Source organism: Mustela nigripes, chromosome X, assembly GCF_022355385.1.
Source record: "Mustela nigripes isolate SB6536 chromosome X, MUSNIG.SB6536, whole genome shotgun sequence".
Classification (NCBI taxonomy): Eukaryota; Metazoa; Chordata; class Mammalia; order Carnivora; family Mustelidae; genus Mustela; species Mustela nigripes.
The window spans coordinates 3309761-3333735 of record NC_081575.1 but is presented as its reverse complement, the minus strand read 5'-3'; the positions used below and the strand labels follow the sequence as shown (position 1 = coordinate 3333735).

Genomic DNA, 23975 nt, shown 5'->3' with positions numbered 1-23975 from the left:
GCCTATAGTTCCCAGGTATTCCATCAATTTCTAGTTTAGGTGTTGCTTTGAAGGTATTTTGTAGCTTTGTTACATCTATACTCTGTGGACTTTAAGTAAAGGACATTCTTAATCCTTGATATGTGGATGGGCCTCATCTAATAGATTAAATATAAATATATATAAATAAAATATATTTCTCAGGGCCAGGACAAAGGTAAAGCAAGGTAGGTTCCTATGCTCCCTGACTGTTAGGAATTCTAATCACTTGAATCTAACTGTTCTGTAGCCAATCTTTTAAACTACACTTAATATGAGTTTAGGAATATTCTAGGAAAAAAATGGCAGGTACACTGTTACAAAGGATACTGGGAAAAGGCAGCCATTTTGGAGAAGAGGGAGAAATGAGTGTTCTGGGGAATCACATGAGTTCTCTCACTGTGTAGTCATTCCTTAGGGTACATTCACTGGTGGGTGAGGGGAAGTTTTAGAAACATGGTTGCTATGCTGTTGCAAAATTACTTGGAAAAGATAACCAAGTTGGAAGAAATAATGTGAGTTTCAAGTTCTGTAGCCAATCCTTTAAAGCTACTTTTACTGTGCCTGAGGGAGTTTTAGAGAAATGGCTGTTATACTGTCGCAAAGGTTACTGGGAAAAGGCAACTAGGTTGGAAAGGAAGGGAGACCCAATGTTCTAGGAAATCACCTGAGTCCCATTGTTCTGTAGATAATCCTTTAAGCTACATTCACCACGAGTGAGGGAATGTTCTAGGGGGGAAAAAAAAAAAATGGCAGCCATATTGCTGCAAACTGTACTGGGAAAAGGCAGTCATTTTGGAGTCATTTTGGAGAGGAGGATGACCTTACTATTCTAGGGAATCACTTGAGTCTGGTAGTTCTGTCGTGGATTCTGTTAGCCACTATCACCCTGGTGTTACAGTGTTGCAGAGGTTAGTGGGGAAAGGCAACAGGGTTGGAGAGTAGGGAGGTCTGGCTTTTCTAGGGAATGAGTTATGATAAATGCCCAAATGATTCCGCCGCTAATGAATAAAGAGAAATAGAGCTCCCAGATCAGGGACCTCCTGGGAATGAAAATAAACCAAAAATACTGAATTGGTTTCTTATGTCCAAAGGTGGAAGTCAAGTCAAATTACTTCAATAGCTCAGGCTCCAGGAAGCCAGTCATGCCCATGAGATTGAGGGAGAATGGGATCTTTGAGGGTAATGGAGAGATATAATCTCTGAATTAATTATAATTACCTATTAGGACCACAGGACTACTTTAAAAAGAAACAGTCATTATAATGAATTTAGAAACTAGACATTTAAATTAAGAAATTTATCAGTTCTATTTATTATTTGCTTTTGAGCACCCTCCCCCAAAATGGAACCCTGACCACCTGAGAGCCACAAAATTAAAAGAGAAAAAAAAATCATAATACTGTTCTGCTGATTTGGGTGTGGGGGAAGTAGTGTGCTTTGAAAAGTACATGAAGATAAAAATAACACTGTTTGAAATAGTAGAAGGAAGTTAGGACTTGCTGAAATTCATAGATTTTCTTGATCTCTGTCAAATTGCTATAAAAGCCTTATGTTTTATAATGCATGTAATTCTAAATAAAAATATAAAATTTTATATATCTAAAATTCTAAATAAAGATATAAAAATAATTCTTAAAAAAATTTTTAAAAAGGCAAAAAGACAACTGGTTTTGAACAGTTAGACCTGTCTTATGATGAGCAACTTCAATAGGCTATCAATGACTTGCAGATGTTGTCACATTAATTCTTGTTATATTTATGTGTAAGAACAAACTATGTTATTTCAAACAAACAAACCCCAGCCACCAGTTACTTATCTTTATTTGCTCTCAAATATCTCAAAAAACCTGTTTGTCTTTCTGATCCCAATCTGTAGGAAAATCAAAGGGATGGTGTGGAAATTGTTCTAGGAGAAACTCTCAATCAAATTCCCCTTCATAGTCCTAAGGTTTTCTTGACACACACTGTCATTTTCAACCTATTTTTGAGGTATCATAAGAAGAAGATGAAGAGGAAAATAAAATAGTAGCATGACTGTCAAGTACTGTTCACATAGAAAATGTCACACCAATATCAGTGTGCACTTTTAAGAAAGAAATTTTGCGTTATTACAACAAATGGAACATGGTGGTAAAGTTTCTATGAAAATCCTTTATATAGAAATGGTTCAACCTTGCATTTACTATTGTTCTTAAGAATATAGGAGGGCTGCAGATATTTCTCAGGTGACAGGTGAGCCTTGGTTGTCTGTTTCTTGTTAAAAGTGAGGCAAATAGAGACAACTCAGAATTCTGTGTCTTGGTGAGGCCTGTGAGACAGTAGGTTCTAATTCAGCAAAGTCGGTTGTGCAGGAGGAACTGGTAAATGCCAGAGTAGAGAGGGCTCTGGTCTGTGGTTCAACTGCCCCTGCTTCTCCATTCATTTAGCTCAAGTTTGAATATGGGGAGAAAAGGCTGCCAGGCAGGTGGGGTAAGAGGGTTGGATGACTGCTCCATGTACAGACCTTAAGCCAAGGCTGCTGTCCCCCACCCCCACCCACTGGGTCCTCAAGACCACCCCAGTGTCCCTGCAGCTTCCAGGTCTGGGTCTTCTCTGGACGCTGGCAGGAGGAGGACTCCCTCCTCTACTGCTTGCCATTTGCTTCTGAGCCACAAGGCCCACTTCCCCTGGCTTTATTCTCAGCATTCTCTGAATGCCACAGTCTTGTTGAGCTCTCTCATCATTTGTGGCCTCTCCTCTCCTGTTACCTTTTTTCTTGCAGGTTGTATACCATTTTATTGACTTCGCTTTCATTTTAATGGAGTCTGAAGGCGAAGTGGTGTCAAATATCAGAGGCATCCTAGGATAATGGTTAAAAGCACAACCTCTGGAGCAAATTATCCTGGCTGTAAATGACTGCTCTGCTACTTACCAGCTGTGTGACTTGGACAAATAATGCGACCTCTCTCTCAGTTTTCTAATCTTTCAAAATGGGATGATAGTAATACCTGTTTTGAATGGCCATGAAGAGGATTTAATGACTTGATGTTGGTAAGGGCTTACAGGGCGGCATGTGGCATGTGTTAAACCAAATAGTCTGTGAAAATTTTCATCTTGCACTGGAAACCTGGAGCTGAGATTTGAACCCAGGTGTGTCTGGCACATTCTGTTCCTCTAGCCTACATTGGCTCTTCAAGGCAGGAAATATCTTAGCCCCAGAGCTGTGGGGCAGAGACATCCACTCCAAGAAGTCATTAGCAGACGAATGAAAATGAAAACCACTGGGATAGCTGTGCTCACCCAGAGAAGAATGTTATGGTCTCGCAATGGCCAGAGTTCTATCCCGAGCTCCAATATTTACTGTATGTCCTTTGGAAGTGTAGTCATTTGCCAGACCTCAATTTCCTTGACTTTAAAATTGAGCTTTTCCACTCTCTCTCTGACTTGGCTGATGTCTGATTGTCTGCTTGTGACAGTGCTGGCAGAGCACGGGGATCCCTGTCACTGCTCTTCTTTCCCATAGCTTGGATGACTAGAAACTACTGAGGAGCATGGTATGGGTAGAGTGGTGGCAGTTGGCCAACTTGTGGGATTTCCAAGTTCTTCTAGTGGTCTGAAAGCTGCCAACCCCTGATTCCAGAGGATCAGGTACCATGTGACTCCTGACAGGGTACACCATTGGTCCTGGGAAGTGTGGGGCAGCTGTTCAGCTGACACTGACGTGGCTACTTTTACTGACCACTCCTTTCTTTAGGGGCCCCAGCTGCCATTGCCCAGAATGTTGAGAGAACAAGGCCATGGCAATGCTCACCCTCAGGAGTATCCTGGTGGCTTCCAGAACATGAGGTTCCATTATGAGCGGTAAGAAGGATCCCAGGGATCTTGCAGGAGGAAAGCTGGAGCTCTTTGGGCAGGTACCAGGGTGGACCAGATGGACCAGCAAGCAGACTGACCAGGAAGGCGTTGTGAGCAGCTGGTCATGCTTGGAATGTTGGGGCTCTATTGTCTCCTCATAAGAACCCCTGAACCTCCTGGCCTCTTGCCCATTTGGGGCCTCTGAGCACACTGATGCTGGGCTGGGGTAGCTCATAGTCCTCAGGCCACAGGGCCTGCTTACCTGGAAAGAGAAGGACTGAGGATGACAGAGTCATTGTCTAGAAAAGCTCCTGACCTTGCCTGCTTGCCCTTATGGCCTTCCTATGGTCCCTGCCATACCTGGCCTGGGACCACCAGCAACTCACAAACCTCTTTCTTTTCTTATTTCCCAGTGACCCAGAGGCAGATATGGTGGCAGAGATTGGCTTGGAAGAGCTAAATGGATTGGAGATGGAAGTCATGAGAAGACAGGTAAGCATCTCCCACTGGGAGGGTAGAAGCAGAATCCTGGTGTCTTGGGGCAGGTGGGCCTTGGCAACAATGAGACCACCCCCTTTGACGTCATCTTAGCCTTTAACAGTGGAGGTGAGGTCAGGCTCCCCTTCCTTTCCTCCCAGTCTTCAAGGCTCTCGTGTCCCATCTTGATGGCAGTCTCAGCCCTGCCTCTCTCCCTGGGATGTGTGGGAAGGGAAAAGGGGAAGCCAAAAGGAGGGTGAAGAGGCAACAGAAGAGGATAGAAATCTGTGCAGAGAGAATGGCACTAAGAGCTCTTGGGGCGGGGTTATCTTCTCAGGGAGAGACCACAACAGGCCCTCTCCAGCCCCTGAGTGTCACCTATCCTGGAGCCTTGCCTTTACTCTGGTGCTGCAGCTGCCACCATGCCAGCCTGCCCCAGAACTGAAATGTCTTGTTCCGCCTCTCCCCTGGTACAGCCGGGACAGGCTGGCTTCTTCCAGACAACTGGGCGAACACCAACAAGGGGACAAGGCTGCTGGCCTGCAAACATACGCAGCCTGGCCCTTGGTCCCACTGGCCCACCCCAGCCCCCTGTTTCAGTTGCTCTGCCTTCTTCTCTTCCAGAGGCACTTTGGCCTCCTGAAGGGCGGCAGATGCCCTTCCTGTACGAAGTTCATACTTTCCCCAGGGGTGAACCATGGGCTTCCCCAGGAGGACCTTTCACCAGCTCTTTGGTCTCTGCAGCTGCACGTGATCACCGGCCGGCTGCGTGCCTTGGAGGAGCAGGGTGCTACCTGGCGCCACAGGGATGCTCTGTTCTTCACCATGCTGGTGTCGGCCTGCATTGCCAACCTGTGGCTGTGGATGCGCCAGTGACGTTTCACGCCGCCTGAGCCCGCTTCTCCTTCCTCTTCTTCCCTTTCCTCCCTGGGCTGCCCTTGCCCATCTTCCTTAGCAGCACTGGAGCCATTTTCCAACTCTGGTTACACCGCTTGCCTGGAGCAGGCCCTAGCTGCTGGGAGGTAAAAGAAGTGTGACATTCCGAAGGTCCGCAAGGGCTGAAATGTAGCCACTTTGGAGGCTGAGGTGGGTGGCATCTCGTCTCCACAGTAACACCAGTGGCAAGTGCTTCCTGCTTGCCTATCAGGGCTTCGTGGTGACTGTCCCAGAGCTGAACCTTGCCTCTGTGCCCTCATCATCGCTTCTGTTCCATCCTCTGTGCCAGGGGCTTGGCTGTGCTTTCCCAGTTTTCTTCCACTTTGTGTACAGGGCTCTACACAGAAAATGCGCTCAATAAAAGTTCACTGATGGCAGCAAACCCTGGTGGTTGAGTTTCTTATATCCAGGATGCATGTAGGGACAGCCCCTCTGAACAAAGTCATTGTTGCAGGGACTGGGCTGATGCCCCACTCCAGGGGTCTTGGTTCCCTCTCTTCCCTCCTCCCCCAAGTCCCCTGCGCAGCAGGGAGCCTTTTTAGGAGAACAGCTAGCTTGGCAAAGTCCTTCCTGTTGTTATCATGCCAATGGGTGCTTGTGGGTAAGCTGTTCTTCAGCAGCTTGTCTGGGCCAAGGCATTGCAGGGACTCAATCAGAGGAAACCTGGAATGCACCAGAAACCTTTCCAGTTGCCCAGGAGGCAACTGAGTCCTGGAGAGGGAGAACATGGTCCAAGGTCTTCCAGCAAGACCAGGACAGGGTCAGGTCTAGAATGGATTTTCCTGTGTTCCAGCCTAGGGTTCTGCCTGTCTCGTATAGACTGACTGAGAGCAAGGCCCATCCTCAGCTCTGGAGGCTGGACAGGAGATGACATGGAGAGACTTTGAACCCCACTCCCCCATGTCCACAGCCCCATGAAGCTAACCCCAAACAGAGCAGATTGCTGGTGGAGCAGTGGGACTTGGGCTGAGCCAACGGGAGTGTTGCTGTTTGGGACCCGACCACAGGGCAGATGTGCTGGACTACAGGAGGCCTTGGGAAGAGCTGTTGTCCCTTTCCCTGTGGCCAATGAATAAATATGTATCTCGTGGGGGTCAAGGACCCAGAAAGTTCTCATTGGCTTTTATGGTTAACTGGAACTTCCAAATCTGTCAAGACTTCTCCATCTATAAAGATAGGAGGGTATGTTAGTCATTAGATATAAAATAAACATGATTGTGTGTGTAAGTCTGTGTCTGTATGTGTGTATGTGAGAGAGACAGAGACAGAGAGACAAAGACAGACATGAAGAGACAGAAGCAAAAAGATTGAGAAAGAGACAGGAGGAGGACAGGGAGGATGAGAGAGACTGGGACAGGGAAAGAAGGAAAGAAGGAAGGAAAGACAGAGCCTGGAGATGTGAACATGCTCTGCCTCTTCCCCACCCTTCTCTGGTACTCAGTTACCCCCATACTATGAGGGGGTTCTTCTACTCTTGATTCTCAGAGGCCTCCTGTCAGCCCTAGGGAGTGCCATGCATGTGGCCACTGGGGCTTGGGCCCTGCTGAAAATGGAGACAAGAACACTTAATGAAGAATCAGTTAGGAGCTTCCCTCTGTGGTCCCAGAGTAGAGAGGGTAATGGAGAGCCAGAGGAAAGCCCTCTGTGGAATGGGGAAGGAGCCACATCCAGACACAAGTGCTTCTAGCTGGGAAAGCCAAGAGGCCCGGGTGGAACCTGGAGCCTCCCTGCCCCCTCCAAATGGCCCCTGGTGCCCAGGAATGAACTGAGGACTAAAAGGAAAGCTGGGGAGACTTGTTGAAGGCCTCCCCTCTTCGTCCTTCCCCATAGCCTCCAAGTTGCAGGGACTTTTTAAGGGCAACAGCCACAAGCCCAAAGTCCCCACTGCCCTTGAGCACATGGAAGGAGGCCAGCTAAGCAAAGGCGAGAGACGTGGATTTAAGGATGTCAGGAGGGCTGCCCGTGAGTAGTTCTTTAAACATTATTTTTTTTTTAAAGATTTTATTTATTTATTTGACAGACAGAGATCACAAGTAGGCAGAGAGGCAGGCAGAGAGAGAGAGGAGGAAGCAGGCTTCCCGCTGAGCAGAGAGTCTGATGTGGGGCTCGATCCCAGGACCCTGGGATCATGACCTGGGCTGAAGGCAGAGGCTTTAACCCTCTGAGCCACCCAGGTGCCCCTGAGTAGTTCTCTGAAAGCTGACACTCTCGTCTGTTCCAGCTGTCTATGCCAGGAGGCTCAGAAGAAGAGAAGGCTGCTGCAGGTTGGGGCAAGGCCTACCCTTTGGGACATGGGTGTGCGTGTGTGTGTGTGTGTGTGTGAGCAGACACGGACATGTTTTCAGAAGAAGTCTAGCTTAAGATATGTTGCGAAACAAAGTTTCACCCTTGGGAGCAATTTAGTTGAGTTGCAAACAAACAGTGTGGCAACCCCCTGGAGAAGTGCCTCCTGGGCCAGGTGAGCTAAGGTGGAGCACTAGCCTAGAACCTTACCCTGTGGTGTGACTGTTTGGCTTTTGCCAGCCCTGCCTGCCTGCTTCATCTACAGAGGCCTCCAGAAGGGAAAAGGAGCTCAAGCTGCCCCATGCTGGTCTCCTGATGACCTGGGAGACATGCAGCAGGCTCCTCTGCAGAGTTCTGCGAAGGGCCCTATTGTAGGGGCTGGCACTGCCTACCAAGCCTTCTGGCTAACATCTGTCAGTTCATCTCACCCCCTTGATGCTAGTTCCCTGCCAAGCTGCCCTGGCCTTGTCCAAGCTCTCCAGCATTAGTGCAACCCATCTTCCAAGAAGCCTTGAACTTCCCCATGGGCTGGTAGGGGAGGGAGGGACTCATTCATATTTGGGTATGGGGGAAGGGGTTCTTTTGCTGTGTGTTGTTCATTGCTCCTCTGTGAAACTTCCTATGGGCTGCCTACGCTTGGCCCTAGAGGGGTACATAGTTTGTCCCTGGGCTGGATCAGGACCTGCTAAAGCGAAAGTACTGACTTCCATTGCCTTCCGCATCACTGGCACCCAGCAGAAATAAAGGCCTGGAGGATGGCCTCTGACCAGGGTCCCTGGAGAGCAATTCTGGCCTCCTGAATTGGGGGCTGGATTTGCCTTGGTCATACAAGCCTGGTCTTTAGGGCATGTCCACTGTGGAAAAGTAGACATAAAAGTAAGCCAATACTGACCACTAATTTCTTTGGTGCATCTATTATGTGCCAGCACATTGCATATAAAAAATAATTACAAATTATTTTTTTATCTTGATGATATCCTCCTGAAAAAGGCAAACATGATAGGTGTAGCTAACAAAGTCCCTTGTTCCATAATGTTAAGCCCCACTATAGAACTAACCTCCTTGGTCAGCTTGGTGTGCATCCCTGTAAACTCTCACTGCCACATATGTTACACAGCTAGCAGTGACCTCTTGGTGTTGTACAGATATGTGTGCCTGTATGCGTTCCGGCCTTTGTGCATGGGATCTCATGTAAGTCACCTCACGCAACCCACTGAGAGATGGGTCAGTTCCCCAGCTGTGTGGACAGGTGGGGAAAGCAGAAAGCCTCTGGTCATGCCTGCCCCACTGTGTTGGCCCCTAAACCCTTGCCAGCCCTGGCAAATGCAGATGCTGAAACTCAGTAGTCTGGTTCTTCTGTCTCAGGTTGGCTTCCTAGCAGGAGGGGAAGCCAAGCAGAACAAAGTGGGCATGTGGAGAGAGAGATGTGGTTTGCACGAAGCGTTGGTCTTTTGTTTTGTTTTGTTTTGTTTTTGTACCTAGTCTCTTGAAAAGGACCTAAGTATTTGCCACCCAAGGGTTCTTGCCCTCTTTCACTTCCCCAGCCATGGCCTCTCTTAGAGGCCAAGTCCAGGTAGCACTGGAGAAGAAGGAATGGCTTCCTTTCCAAACTTGCTCCGCCCCAGGAACCTCTTTTCTCTCCCAGGCGTTCTCCCTGGCTTGCCATCTGGCAGGTAGGCTGGCTGGGACTGTGACCAAGGTGGAAGGCAGGTGCATGGGGGGCAGTGAGCTGGCAGCTTTGAGTCCCCAGACACAAAGCCCTGAGCGATGCATGTAAGGGAGGATTCCTCAGAGAGTTTGGGAGGGGCCGGTAAGCAGCTTCCACAGCCAGGCAGCCCAACATCCAGCCCTCACCTGCTTACAGCCTGAGCTGTACGGGGCTCATAGTGAGAGGGTGGCACATCCAGCCAGCAGGTCCAGCAGCTTCTCCAGTGGGTGGGTGCCACCCTGGGCCAGGGTCTTGAGCTTGCTGCAGCCGTGGGCATGAGCTCCTCTGGGCCACTGCCAGCCTCCCCTGCTGGTGCCAGGCAGGGTGACGCAGCTCTCTGACTGAGAGGCTGCCATCTGTGTGGGAGTTCAGGGACCCCACTGGCCTGGGAACAGGAACACCAGGAGGTCACTTCTGGCTTCAGGCACTGATGAGTCGCCAAGGGCTTGACTCTGATTGGAGGCTTCACAGACGGGCCAACGGATGCTGATTGTGGTCAGGGGACACCCTGCCTCTGAAGCCATCTGACTGGTAAGGAAAGGGACTGGCATTGGGTTGAGGCAGCCACTGATCAAAGGCTGGCACCTTCTTGTAACCAGGGCTGATGGTCTCCATGGGGGTAGGAGCTGGAGCCCATGAAAGTGTGCAGGTCCTAGAACTTGTCTTGATATGTGCTTTCATTTGACTGGTCTTTCTCAGTTGGAGGAAAGTGGCTGTGTGGGGAACCATTGTCTCTTGTCAAAGCGGCTGAGTGAAATCCTGAGGGCTCTAGGAGTATGAAGACACTGAGTGCCATGCTAGGCCCAAGGCAGCTGAGTCTTTGCTCTCTTCTAGGAGAGTGACTGAAGAAGATTTGGAGTATAGAGACTGAGGGGCTGAGGGGCTGCTTGGCCAGGCCAGCTTTGGTGGGAGGGAAGGAGAAGCCTAAAGACCTTACCACTTGCCCCTGCCTCCACTGGCCTGCTTGGCCCAGGGCATTTCTGGATATCCCAGCCTCAAAACATGTCAGATACACCACCTGGAGCTCCATGGCTCTCTGCATATGAGAAGTAATGGAGGTAAGGGCAGGGGTTATGTAATGCTTCTCCCAGAAACCCTACTGGATTACAGTCTTTGCTTTCAGTCCTTCAAATGCACTCTGTCGTCTTCAGAAGAGACTTGCGGTAGAGTGCCCACTGCAGGTCTCTCTGGCTTTGGGACCCAGCCCCTCTGCTGTTTGGGTGAAAGTATGCAATGAAGTTTTTGGAGCTTCTGCCTGAGGAAGATTCTATAACCAGGCATAGGGCAGGGGCGTGCTCTCCGTTTTGGTCCTTCAGCTGAGATTTACCCTAGACCAGGAAGTGCCCGCTCCATCCATGTTGGCCTGTAGCCATAAGAGGCAGCTAATGTTGGGGTGGCCTGGCTCTAGATTTCCTACCATATCCCCAGCCCTGTTATTGGCAGAGCACGAGCAGAGCCATTAGCACTACTTGTTAGGTGGGGCCTCTAGGGTGATGGCTGCCTTTCCTAGAGGAAGTTGACACTGAGTGCTTGGGTTGGGCACATGAGCTTCGAGTTGAGCCCCAACTGGCTGACAACGTGTATACCTGGTTGGCCTTTAGGTGCCATGGTTACCTCAGAACTGCTAGGACCAGACATAGCCATACCTCACCAAACTCCAACATGAGATGGTCCCACAAGAGATGAGGCTACAGAGATGGGTCTGGTGAGATCCAGAAGGGATCTGCATGCCCCAATGCAGAGTTTGGTATTTGTCATGTAGATGATTCCCTCATCCATTCAATAAGTACCCGACACTATCCTTAGTCCTGGGACTTAGCGGGGTCACTGAAGCTTCAGCTCCACAAGAACCTGCAGTGCTTGGTGCAGTTCTGACTAACTCTCCTCTTGGTACTCATATCCAAGTCCCTGGCTCTGTTCACCTGCCAAGCTCGCCCTGTGGCTGAGTGTGCTTTTGGAACCAGATTGTTTGAGATTGCTTGGGTGTGAATCTGTGCAGTGGGGTTAATAATAACATCATACGTGTCAGGTTGTTATAAGGATTAAATGGGTTAACATACATTTAGTATTTAGTGTGTGGTAGTTACTCAATGAATGAGAAACTGTCTCTTCACCCCCAGGTTCTAGCTTCTTCTTGGCTCTCCTTGTCACTGCCTACATCCCTGCTTTCCTGCTTCTTGCCCCTTCTGCCCTGCCACCCATAATGTGAATGATTCACACCTTGGTGCCATTCTCTGCCTACAGCCTAGGACTTTCTCTGCTGTAATGGCTGGAATTGAATATCTGTAGCACTAGCTTCTGGCTGAGACTTGAAGCCTGCATCTCCAGGCTGTCAGTCATGGAAGAGTTCCCTTCCCAATCATAGTAGAAAAGATCTGGCTGATATTAACTTGAATATGAGGCCAGGATGGCCAGGACTATAAAAGAATTTGGGATAAAACCAGTCACCTGGAAGGATTCACTGGAGTGTCTCCCTAATTGCCCTTCTCTCTTCTAAGCTCTGTCTTCTGAAATTCCTCAGAACTTCACCAAGGTCTAAAACTCCAAACTATGTTTATTTTCTTCCTTCCTTCCTTCCTTCCTTCCTTCCTTCCTTCCTTCCTTCCTTCCTTCCATCAATATGTGTGGAGTGCTTTCCAGGAACCAGCTGCAGTATTAAGCCACTTGCAGTTGTTCCACAGATCAATGATGCTTTGCTCTTTTTCTGATTCTTTTTTCTCTTTGTTATATTAACTGTTTTAGCACCCTTGTCTGGTAATTCTACATTTATATCAGTTCTGGGTTTTCTTTAATTAATAGATCATTTCCTCTTCATTATGGAGACATTTTTTTAATATGTTTGATGATTTTTGAGTGAATACTACACATTGTGAATTTTACCTTGTTGGATGTTGTATACTTTTTTTTAAAGTATTTTAAAAATAATATTTTTGGGTCTTGCTCTGGGATGAAGTTAACTTATTTGGAAAGAGTTTGATCCTTTTGAGTCTTGCTTTTCAGATTTTTTCAGTGGGACCAGAACAGTGTTCAGTCTAGGGACAAATTATCCCCCCTACAGTAGCAGGACCCTTCTGAGAGCAACACTGAGGTCAGAGAATTGCCAGACTCATCTCTTTGACCTCAACACTTAGTACAGACCTGATGCACAACAGGTTCTCTGAGAATATGTGTGGGCTAGATGAGTGAATTAAAGAGTACCAGGCAGCAGTGAACATTTGAATGAGCCACAGATTGGAAGTTAGTAGTTCTGGCTTCTTATCTTTGGTGTATGACTAACTTGTTCCTTTTGTCCCTGGTCTTAGCATCTCTGAAGTAATTGTCCTCAGAATTCTTTCAACCAGGGTCCAAGAGACTCCTTGGGCCAGGGCTGGTTTTTCTATAAAAGTCTTGGGTTTGTTCTTCAATTTGTGGATGAGGAGGAAAGAGGTCCAGAAGTATATAATGATTGATGTCAGGCTTTTTACAGAATCGCCGTGCCTTACTCTGTTTGAAAGTCTCTTTCCTTGAAGGTCCCACATTCCATCTAGGGTCTAGCCCATTTCTCTTCTCTTTGCCAATTACGTGGTCTGCTATCTTCTTTGTTCAGCCTAGTCCTGCCCTCACACTTGCTCAGATTCCCCTGTGCATTTCTGTGGCAGCTATTGCAAACCTTTTGGTCTGCAAAAGGTTTGGTCTCCAAAGTCTGTACCCTTGGGTCTTCTGAAGATGAAACTTCCTGTCATTTCACTGAGAATGCTGCGGACATGAGTGAGCCCCTTCAGCTCTTTCTTACTGTACCCCTATGCACATCTAAACTGTCAGCTCCCTCTCTCCTGGCCCATGTTCTTGATAAGTCCTCTTTTATTCCTTTGGTACGTGGACTCACCACCCATTTTATCCATCTTTCATGAGTTCCAGCCTTAACTGGAGTTGGTCAAATGCACAGATACTTTCATTATCTGTTGAATACCTCCTCAGAAACTTTATACTTGCATTATTATCTCATTCCAGTAGAAGAATAACACGAGAAACACAGAAAAACTTTTGCAACCCCACATTCTCTGGTTTCTACTCTATCTCTCCCCTTTCTCTCTCAGTCAAGCTTCTGGAAAGAGTTAGACATATTCATATCTTTTTTCCTCACCTACTACTACTCATTATGAAACCCTGCAAAACATGTCTTTTACCACCACTCATTGAGGCTGCCTTTTTTAAAATAGAAAATTGAAATATAGTTGATATACAATCTTACATTAGTTTTAGGTGTACAGCATAGTGATCCAACTTCTTTGTATGTTATGCTGTACTCACCACAAGTGTAGCTACCATCTGTCATCATGCAAAGCCATTACAACACCATTGACTATATTCCCCACATTGTATCTTTTTAATCCTTGTTAGTTATTAATTCTGTAGCTGAAAGCCTGCATCTCCCACCTGCTTTCACCTATTTTATCTATCTTCCCACCAACAAACAGCAGAATCAAATCTGTAAATACAGAGAACAAACTAATGGCTGCTAGAGGGGAGAAGGACAAGAGGATGCTTTTGATAAGGTCACCAGTTTCCTCCCCTCTTTCAGCTCCTTGGGCCACATGTCACCTTTACAGGTATATTTGTTTAATTTAATTTTATTTTTTTTCAGTGTTCCAAGATTCATTGTTTATGTACCACACAGAATGCTCCATGCAATCCGTGCCCTCCTTAATACCCACCACCAGGCTCATGTAACCCCAACCCCCTCTCCTCCAAAATCCTGTTTGTTTCTCAGAGTCCACAGTCTCTCATGCTTCTTATCCACCTCCAAATTCCCCCAATTCATTTTTCCTTTCCTTCTCCTAATGTCCTCCATGTTATTCCTTATGTTCCACAAGTAAGTGAAGCCATATGATAATTGACTTTCTCTGCTTCACTTAGCTCACTCAGCATCATCTTCTCCAGTCCCATCCATGCAGGTCTTGAGAATGTTACCCTCGGCCTCCTTTTCTGCTCTCATTCCCTCTGGGAGCTTTAACTCCCAGCAAACCCTGATGGTGTCTATGAATCCCCTCCATTCAAGAGCCGTGTGAGGGATGGGGCAGTCAGAGTCTGTTGCAGCATGTCTGGAGAGCAACAGTCAAGGCTTGAGACCTGCAAGTCTGTTGCAGCATGTCTGGAGAGAAACAGTCAAGGCTTGAGACCAGGCCAGGGCCTTGGGTATACAAGGCAGTGGATGGACAGATCTTTGACACTTTGGGTGGAAAACTGATTGAGGACAGAGGCTATCTGCATATGATGATTAAAGGATATAAGGGATTATGGTTGACATCTAAGTTCCTGGTTTGGATGACTGTGTAGAGGGCAGCTCTCCTGTATGAGATGGGTAACTTGAAGCCAATTTGTAAGTAAGGGTGTCAAGATTAATTTTAGTTATGTCATATTTGAGGTGTCTGAAAGAAGATGTCTACCAGGCAGTTGGAGATATGAGTAGGCAGCTTGGGAGAGATACCTGGGTTGGGACCTTAATTTGGAACATGATGGTAATAGAAGCCTTAGGACTAGATGAAATATCTTGGAGACAGTGCAGGTGAGAATCACTGGCCTAGCTGTGTGCAGTGCCAGGAGATAGCTGCCTGCCTTTGTTCCCTGGCAAGCAGCCTTATGTGTGTGTGTGTGGGGGGGGGGCAGTTTCTGATGAACAGAATTGTGTGTAGCAGGGGAGATGCAGGGTGACCAGATTGAAAGAAAGGCCTGTTCCTTGCAGAAAGGTAGCAGGAATAATGGGAGAGGAATCTGTCTCGGTGCTAGAACCTTAGAAAGGCCATAATGTTGCCATGTGCCCCCAGAGCTATCCCTATTGTGGGTTGAGGGCCACAACTATTAGGGATGATTAGTAAGGAAGGAAGAGGTTCAAGTGGTGTTGAGCAGGGCCTGCACTGGATCTCTATCAGTGACAGGCTGCCCAAAGTCTTCTGCCTGGTATTGGGTCTACCCTCCCTGGGTTGACTGGCCGCCTCTGCCCTACTCCATTCTGGGTCCAACCTCCTCACACTAGTGTCTCTGCCATCCATGCAAAGGCCTTGCCCTTTACTGTCCCACCTGTACCCCTGCTATTCATTCACTGAACAGTGCTCCACTGAGGCCAACTCTGATCAGTGTGAATAGTACCAGCTTTGTTTGCATTGCCTGGAACTTTCTGTCTCCATGGCCTGCTACCTCTAGGGTCTAAGCAGGGATTCAGAGATGCTTGTTCTATCCCTCAGGTACCCTCATTAACATCCCAGTGTCGTAGTCCCACAGAGAGTACCAAGCGAGCAGCTCTGAGGCTTCTTGTTATTACCACTCACCACAGAGCATGGTGTGCCTGCCATCACCATGGTGACAGCTTTGGAAGCTGGAGCAGGTAGATGGGGGGATGAGGTGATGGGGAGTGGGGCAGAGTTTTAGCAGTAGGGGCCATAGGCATCCTGAGGGGTGTGCTGATCATTTCTGATCAAATCTGGTGGGGCATGCAGACCAGCCTGAGCAGGGAAGAGCTACTCTGAATCTGTTTTCCCAGCCTGTCTGACCCCATGGCAAGAAACATGGCAGAATGAATGTAATCTCCTGTTTCTTTTCAGGATTTTTCCCTCTCAGGCTGCTCCTTCTTAGTCTGTTTTGTGGACACCCCCTCCTCTGCTCATATCTTAAACTTTGGCGTTCTCCAGAGCGCTGACTTGGTCCCTCAGTCTGTATTTTCTCTCTGTGTAATCCCACCAACTTGTTCTTCAGTGCTCCCCACACCCCATCCATCTTTGATTCGTGTCCTTTCTCCCTCCTGAATAGTTTTCTACACTGTCCACTTGTTTTGGGATCCTTTGGCACCATCTTCTTCAGCCACTTTGCCTCTGATCTTGCTCCCCATATAATCCAGTCTCTACATAGCAGCCAGAGGATCTTTCTGGATTATAATTCTGTTCTAGCCATATTCCTGCTCAGCCCTTCCAAGGCTCCCTATAGCCCCAAAGAGAAAATTCTGACTGGTACACTGCCTATGGAGCCCATGAGAGCTTTCCCTTCTCTCCCCCTCACCACCTGTCCCAACCATGGGCTCCTCTTTGCTCTTCAGCTTGTGTAACATTACTTGGGGGGGGGGGTACTGGGGAGAATTTGAGTAGAGACAAAAGGAAGGAGCCCTAGAGACAGTACCACAGGTTGAAGAAGTCAATGAGAGATGACTCTCACCTGAGGAACATGAGCTCTGAGGTGGTCTCAGATCAGAAGAATCAGAGAGCAGGGGAGAGTAGTGCAGTGGCAGCTGCTTTGGGCCAAGGAGATACATTTCTTCCCATGGGGCAAGAGTTTGGGAGCAGTGGCTGGTTTGGAGGTACTCAACATGTGCCAGATACCTACAAAGCCAGGGTACCAGAAGGTGTCTTGGATATTTTTTCTTTTTTTAAAAAAATAGATTTATTTATTTATGTATTTGAGAGAGAGAGAGCACAAGTTGGAGGGGCAGGGAGAGGGAGAGAGAATCTCAAGCAAGCTCCATGCTGAGCATGGAGCCCAAATTGGGGCTCAATGTCAGGACCCCAAGTTCACAACCTGAGCAAAATTAAAAGTCAGATGCTCAACTGACTGTACCACCCAGGTGTATCAACTTAATTTTTTTTTTAATCCATTTTATTTTGTTTTAGCTTTGATAGTTCATATGTCAAAAATTTCACTGGAGTGAAAGAGAAATAAGCACATTTTGCAATTTAGTGCTGTTTTCCTTTTAAATCACCTGGCAGAGTGGAGACAGCATCTTCATTTTCTTAGTGTTTAGAGCCTGGAACTTAGGCAATGCTGAATCCCCCTGTCCTACATTGCCATAGCAGTACCCAAGAATGCTGGGATTTTTTCAGGTGAGCCCTGGTTCTGTTCTAACTGCTCACTTGCACCTCCTCTGCCTTACATGGTATCCAAGATCCTCTGTGACTTCTTCTTTGCCATCTCTCTGGCAGGTGAGGATACTGGTTGTACATGGAGGATGACAGAAAAATCCAATGGTGTGAAGAGTTCCCCAGCCAAAAACCACAACCACCATGCACCTCTGGCCATCAAGGCCAATGGCAAAGATGACCACAGGACCAGTAGCAGGTGAGTCTGCTGAGGCTGGATCATTTCAGAGATGGCCTGGTAAGCTTCTACTTTCTCCCAGCTCTGCCTCATTATCACAGAGCAAACCATCTTTTGGCTTAAGGATACCCTCTAAAAAGCGACTGTGGGATTTCTAGGTACCTCCCAGGACAGAAAAGTGCTGATAGGAGACAAAGTATGCTCAGAGAAACCCTGGTCATCTCTGCTCCTTCCTCTATAGGCCCCAGTCTGCAGCCGAAGATGACACTTCCTCAGAACTGCAGAGGCTGGCGGAGATAGATGCCCCCCAGCGGGGGAGGGGTGGCTTCCATAGGTGAGTTCCAGTACTGCATTCCTGCTACCTGTTTCTGTCCATGGGGCCTGTCAGAGTGGCTACAATAACTCACCTTCTCTCAATCCCACTGAGCTAGGAAGGATTTTTTCTCTTGAGGAGACTCCTGTGAGCAAGCTGGGAGTAATCAGTGAAGTATTGCCTTCAGAGTTGTCTTTCTCACTATTGGGAGAGGGGGGAAGAACTGTTCCCAAAAAAGGGGGTCTAGGTAGAGGGTCCTGAGGTCTGCAGCCCGGAGTCATAGACTCCATAGGGAAATCAGGAAGCCTGGGTCAATCTTCCTCCTGGCCTGTCCTCCATTAGCACAACCTTTATCTTGCCTTGGAGAGCACTATCTGTTCACCACAATCAACCGAGATGGCACCTCTGGCAGGAAGTCTTCCAAGAGCATGTGCTTGCCCCTTAGGCTTCATTTAGAGTCATACCTGAACTCCAGGCCCCTGGCCTCAGTGCTGGCCCCCATCCCAACTCAGCATGGGGGATATCATAGACTTGCCTGTTTCCAAGGTCCTTTCTCCATCTCTCTCACCAGATAGTGAGCTCTTGAGTCCACATCCTTTCTGAACAGCATGATTCTCCTCTCTGGCTCATGTTTCCTCTCATCTCTAGGATTGTCCGCCTGGTGGGGATCATCAGAGAGTGGGCCAACAAGAATTTCCGTGAGGAGGAACCTCGTCCCGATTCATTCCTTGAGCGTTTCCGTGGGCCTGAGCTCCAGACCGTGACGACACAGCAAGGGGATGGCAAAGGCGACAAGGACAACGAGGACAAGGACACAAAGTATAGCTGTCCAGCTTGTAGGACTATCAGGGCTCTCAAGCGTGAAATTGTAGGGTGTCGTGCGATTTCTTATGCCACTGACAGAGGAAGACTGGGGTCTATACCAAGCCTTGCCATGGCAGGGAAAGGAGTTGCAGGGGAGACATCCGTCCTATGGTTTTAACTCCAGTACACTTCCATTGTCCCTGTTCATAGCCTTTCCAACATCCAGTGGCCAATTACCATGGGAACTCCTGGTAGCTTTTCTTCCACTAGCTGCCCCTCGCCAGATGTCCTCTTGCTGATCATGAAACAAACAACAAAGGCACCTGAATGTGTGCCAGCCCCAGCCTCAGTTCCTGTAGTCAGTAAATGCAGAAGAGAGTGCATTTAGGGAGTGCTGCTGAGAGTATGACCACATCAACCCTAATGTCAGTACAGAGGTGGGCCTTTGAGGAGGCCATACTGGGGGCTGGCTGGCTAGGGAAGGCCTAGGAACAACTGAGCAGGAGGGATTGGGGAGGATGGAGAAGGTGGAGCTGGAGGGTCGTTCTTTGAGGAATGAGTTGGCGACTGGGGATGTCTGGCCAAGCCAACATTCCCCACTTCTGGCCACTGGAGGAAAAGAGCTTTTGCCAAGCTAGGATGTAGCATCTGGGAAAGCAGTTTGGGAGATGGAGGCCAGGGACCTAACAGGGAGGGTGGAGTGGGCAGGATGCATGTGTCACTTACTTTCTTGAAGAGCCTCTCTCTTCCCAGGAGAGATATGGAAACAGGTCCTGAGCCGTTATTACCATCCTATGGAAGCCCTTCCTCTGGCCCTGAGGCCCACTCCACTGAAAAGACTGCCCCTTGCCATGCCATGCCCTCTGGGCAAGGGGCCTCCAGAAGGCATGGGAAACAATGGGTCTATGTGGGATTAAAATAGGAAGGGGGTGAACCTTGCTCATCTGGGCTCTACTCAGATGCCTAGTACCAAGTTGTGGCTCCCTGAAAATGGGCCCCTGAACCAACCCAGTCCTGTACACCCTCTTAGGCATTATTTTTCAAAGGACCCCTGGCCTCTGGGAACTGGGGTGCTGCCACATTGAGGACCCCGTCCCTAAGCCTGGCCTCTGTCTATCTCCTCAGGAAGAAATTTGAACTATTTGTCTTGGATCCAGCTGGAGACTGGTACTACCGCTGGCTATTTGTCATTGCTATGCCTGTCCTCTACAACTGGTGCCTCCTGGTGGCCAGGTGAGCAGGGAGGGATCTGGAAGAGAGTGTTCAAACATCCCAGGGCACAGGCCTTGGGGTTGAGAGTACACCAGTCCCAGTTGTGGATAACAGAGCTCAACCAACCCAGCCTTCTTTCTGGATTCTGGGCTTGCCAATAACATCTCCCTCTGCCCTATTAACCCCCAAATGCCCTCTACTTCCCAACTTAATATGCTACCAAAGCTTCATGTCTACCTTCCCTGGTATCTGTTCCTACTTCTCCATTTACAACAAATTGTCCTGGATAAGGCCACCCTCCTCTCTCCCTGAGACAACTACAATAGCTTTGTCTTCATTTCTTGTAGGCACTCTTGCTCCCTCCAGAAATCCTTCACACTAGCAACTAGTGTGGTTGGTAGAAACTGGAATTTGTTTACATCAGTTCCTCCTCACAAACCCTCCAATGGTCCCCTATTGCTCACAGGATGAAGTTGAAGCCCTCAGAGTGAACTTCATGGCCCTTTGGACTTGGTCTTCTCTTTGGTTCCACCTTCTGGATATACCCCAGCCCCAGCATTCACTACTCTTGGGTCATAGCATGCTGCTTCCTCAAGAGAAAATTCCCTTTCCCCATATTTAGCCTGTGGAGACTCTTCTTGCAGTTTCAGTTCCAAAGCCACTCTCTACAGGTGGCTTTCCTTGACATCATTTCCCACCCCACCCCATCTCCCACTTCAGTTATTCATTCAGCAAGGGTTTGACTGAGCACCCATTGGATGCCAGGTTCTGTGCTAAGTGTGGGGGATAATGTCGTGAATAAGACACATAAGGTCTCTGCTATCTTGGAGCTTTCAAGCTAGTGGGAGACACTGGTAGTAAACATGAATAAAACAGAAGCCCGAGGGACTTGAGGCAGGAAGCTACTATAGAAAGGACAGTCAGTGTAGACCCCTCTGAGGAGGTGACACTTTAGCTGAGACCTTAATGGTGAGAGGGAATCAGTTATTTAGATGTCTGAGGCTGGTGAAAGGAACATTCTGAGGAGGGGGAACAAATGCTAAGACCCTGTCTCAGGATGGCCTAGTGTGCCCGGAGGACTTCAAGTGAACATCAGGCAGGCACAGGACTATTCTGTAGGTTTGTGAACCAGGGGAGGGGCCTAGAGTTTTATCTGAAATGTGACCAAGTAGTCAGAATTAACCGCTCTTCCGTTTGACTAGTAACTCATTGGGTCATCATCCGGGGTTCTATTTTCTATTCTACTCTCCTCTTTAGGTCCTTATCCATTCAATCACCAAGACTTGTCAATTTCTCTTAAAACTTCTGAAGTCTCCAAACTCTTCATTCCCACTGCCTCTAGGTTAACCTTAGGTACTATCTTCTCTATCACCTGGACTGGCCAGTTGTCTATGTTGGGTTCTCAATAGGTATTGGTTACAGAAATGGGCATGGAGACTATTTAGCTGTGTATGATATTTCATACTTTCAGTGTCTCATTTTTCATTCAACTCATACCTGTCAAATTCTGGTGCTCTGGGCTAGGGCATAAGGCATGCAGTAATGACTAAGAGGTGGTATCTGTCTTTTTGGAACTCATGGTCTAGTGGATGAGAGATAAGTGATGGTCAGTGTAGAAGTCTATTTAAGGATGTCTATGTAATAATAAGGATTGGAGTAGAAGTTGCTTTTCAATAAGTTTCTTCATGATATTAAACTGATGGCGACTGGTCAGTGTCCCTGGTAGCCATCCCAAGCCCTTTGCTCAGTGGGCACTCAGTTTGAGGCCTCCAGAGGGCCTTGGCCAACTTTGAATATAAAGTCCATTCCTGTCTTCCTGCAGAGCCTGCTTCAGTGACCTACAGAAAGGCTACTATCTAGTGTGGCTGGTGCTGGACTACTTCTCAGATGTAGTGTATATCACCGACCTCTTCATTCGATTGCGCACAGGTATGTGAGCAACTGGGTTGCATACACAGGAGCATGACCCATAGGTCCAAAGTCCCGAGTCCACATTTTTAAGAAGCCTTCTTGACACAGTGTTGGACTTAACTGCCTAGCTGGGACCTGGGTTGGTGTCTGCTCCTCTTTGAACCTCACAGTCACCATGTGCTTAGTGAGGTTCAGACCTGGGGGTAATCTTTTGAGGTCCTTCAGGCCAGCTCTGCTAGTGAGTTTCCTATACCTCTCCTTGAGAAGCAGGGTTCAGTGCACAGTTTGCCCCTTGCTGAGCATTAGCCTATTGGGAGGGATAGAACTGAAGGCAGAGCTGATATACTGGTTTGCATCTCTACTAGGTTTTTTGGAGCAGGGGCTGCTGGTCAAAGATCCTAAGAAGTTGCGGGACAACTATATTCACACCCTGCAGTTCAAGCTGGATGTGGCTTCTATCATTCCCACAGACCTGATCTATTTTGCTGTGGGCATCCACAGCCCTGAGCTGCGTTTTAACCGCCTGCTACACTTTGCCCGCATGTTTGAATTCTTTGACCGCACTGAGACACGCACCAGCTACCCCAACATCTTCCGAATCAGCAACCTGGTCCTCTACATCTTGATCATCATCCACTGGAATGCCTGCATTTACTATGCCATTTCCAAGTCCATTGGCTTTGGGGTTGACACCTGGGTTTATCCCAACATCACTGACCCTGAGTATGGCTACCTGGCTAGGGAATACATCTACTGCCTTTACTGGTCTACCCTGACACTGACCACCATTGGGGAGACACCACCCCCTGTAAAGGATGAGGAGTACTTATTTGTCATCTTTGACTTCCTGATTGGTGTCCTCATCTTTGCCACTATTGTGGGAAATGTGGGCTCCATGATCTCCAACATGAATGCCACCCGGGCTGAATTTCAGGCCAAGATTGATGCTGTCAAACATTACATGCAGTTCCGAAAGGTCAGCAAGGAGATGGAAGCCAAGGTCATTAAGTGGTTTGACTACCTGTGGACTAATAAGAAGAGTGTGGACGAGCGGGAAGTTCTCAAGAACTTGCCAGCCAAGCTGAGGGCTGAGATAGCCATCAATGTCCATCTGTCCACACTCAAAAAAGTACGCATCTTCCAGGATTGTGAGGCTGGTCTGCTGGTGGAGCTGGTATTGAAACTCCGTCCTCAAGTCTTCAGCCCTGGAGATTACATTTGCCGCAAGGGGGATATTGGCAAGGAGATGTACATAATCAAGGAAGGCAAATTGGCAGTAGTGGCAGATGATGGTGTTACTCAATATGCCTTGCTCTCAGCTGGGAGTTGCTTTGGAGAGATCAGTATCCTTAACATCAAAGGCAGCAAAATGGGCAATCGACGCACAGCCAACATCCGTAGCCTTGGTTATTCAGATCTCTTTTGCTTGTCAAAGGATGACCTTATGGAAGCTGTGACTGAATACCCTGATGCCAAGAAGGTCTTGGAGGAGAGGGGCCGGGAGATCCTGATGAAGGAGGGGCTTCTGGATGAGAATGAGGTGGCAGCCAGCATGGAAGTAGATGTGCAGGAGAAGCTAGAGCAGCTGGAGACCAACATGGAGACCTTGTATACTCGCTTTGGCCGCCTGCTGGCTGAGTACACAGGAGCCCAGCAGAAACTCAAGCAGCGCATTACGGTTCTGGAAACCAAGATGAAGCAGAACAATGAAGAGGATTACCTGTCAGATGGGATGAACAGCCCTGAGCCAGCTGCTGCTGATGAGCCATAAGAGCTTGGGCTCAACTGCCTTCCCAGCCTTGGCCTTGACTGCAGGAACTAGAAGAGCTGTGCTGGTATCCATATTTGTATGCATTACCCTCTTGAATTCTCCTTGAAGCCTCTCTGTACCAGGCTTTTGGCTCAATCATCTAGGAGTCCTCCTCCAGTTAACCAAGCTTATGCACAGTGCAGACCATTTTGGCTCAGCTTCCAGGAGCTTTAACCTGTCCAAGTCTGAGGAAAGAAGAGAGGAGCAGCTGAACTCTGCTGCATTCTTGGGGCTGGAAGCCTGGGCAATGATCTTCTCTGAAGAAGTCCTTCTGCAGGACACTGTGCACTTTACTGCGGATCTGCCCTCTTTCCAGGCTCTTTTGCATATAGATGCTTCCCACTTGCTTCTGGTCCTTGTTTTTCTCATATGTGTTTTGAATACCCCCATTTTCCTGCACATGTATGCAGTTCACAAAATGACTGCAGACAGTTAGCATAGATGCTGTGTCTATCTCCCAGGACAAGGGAAGGAAGGTGGCAGGTAGGAGTGTGTTCACTCAGGGCTGCCTCTCCATCAGGCACTCCAAGTCCTGCTCTGTTCATCCACCTGAATGTTGCCAGCCAGGAGTGAGGTCTCTGTAGCCGTTTGGGCTAGAGACATCATAA

The 23975-nt window shown here is 48.1% G+C and overlaps 2 protein-coding genes across 2 annotated transcripts; both read left to right on the top strand.

Moving 5' to 3' along the window:
* The first annotated feature begins 3326 nt into the window (after positions 1-3326).
* FATE1 (fetal and adult testis expressed 1) lies at positions 3327-5549 on the top strand. Its single transcript, XM_059385930.1, has 4 exons — positions 3327-3362; positions 3755-3861; positions 4269-4347; positions 5077-5549. Exons 1-4 carry the CDS (start codon positions 3327-3329, stop codon positions 5206-5208), a joined length of 354 nt encoding a protein of 117 aa, XP_059241913.1. The 3' UTR covers positions 5209-5549.
* An 11679-nt stretch (positions 5550-17228) lies between these two features.
* CNGA2 (cyclic nucleotide gated channel subunit alpha 2) lies at positions 17229-23328 on the top strand. The gene is made up of 6 exons (XM_059386226.1): positions 17229-17338; positions 17559-17651; positions 18279-18449; positions 19560-19667; positions 21469-21575; positions 21923-23328. Exons 1-6 carry the CDS (start codon positions 17229-17231, stop codon positions 23326-23328), a joined length of 1995 nt encoding a protein of 664 aa, XP_059242209.1.
* The last annotated feature ends 647 nt before the right edge of the window (positions 23329-23975 follow it).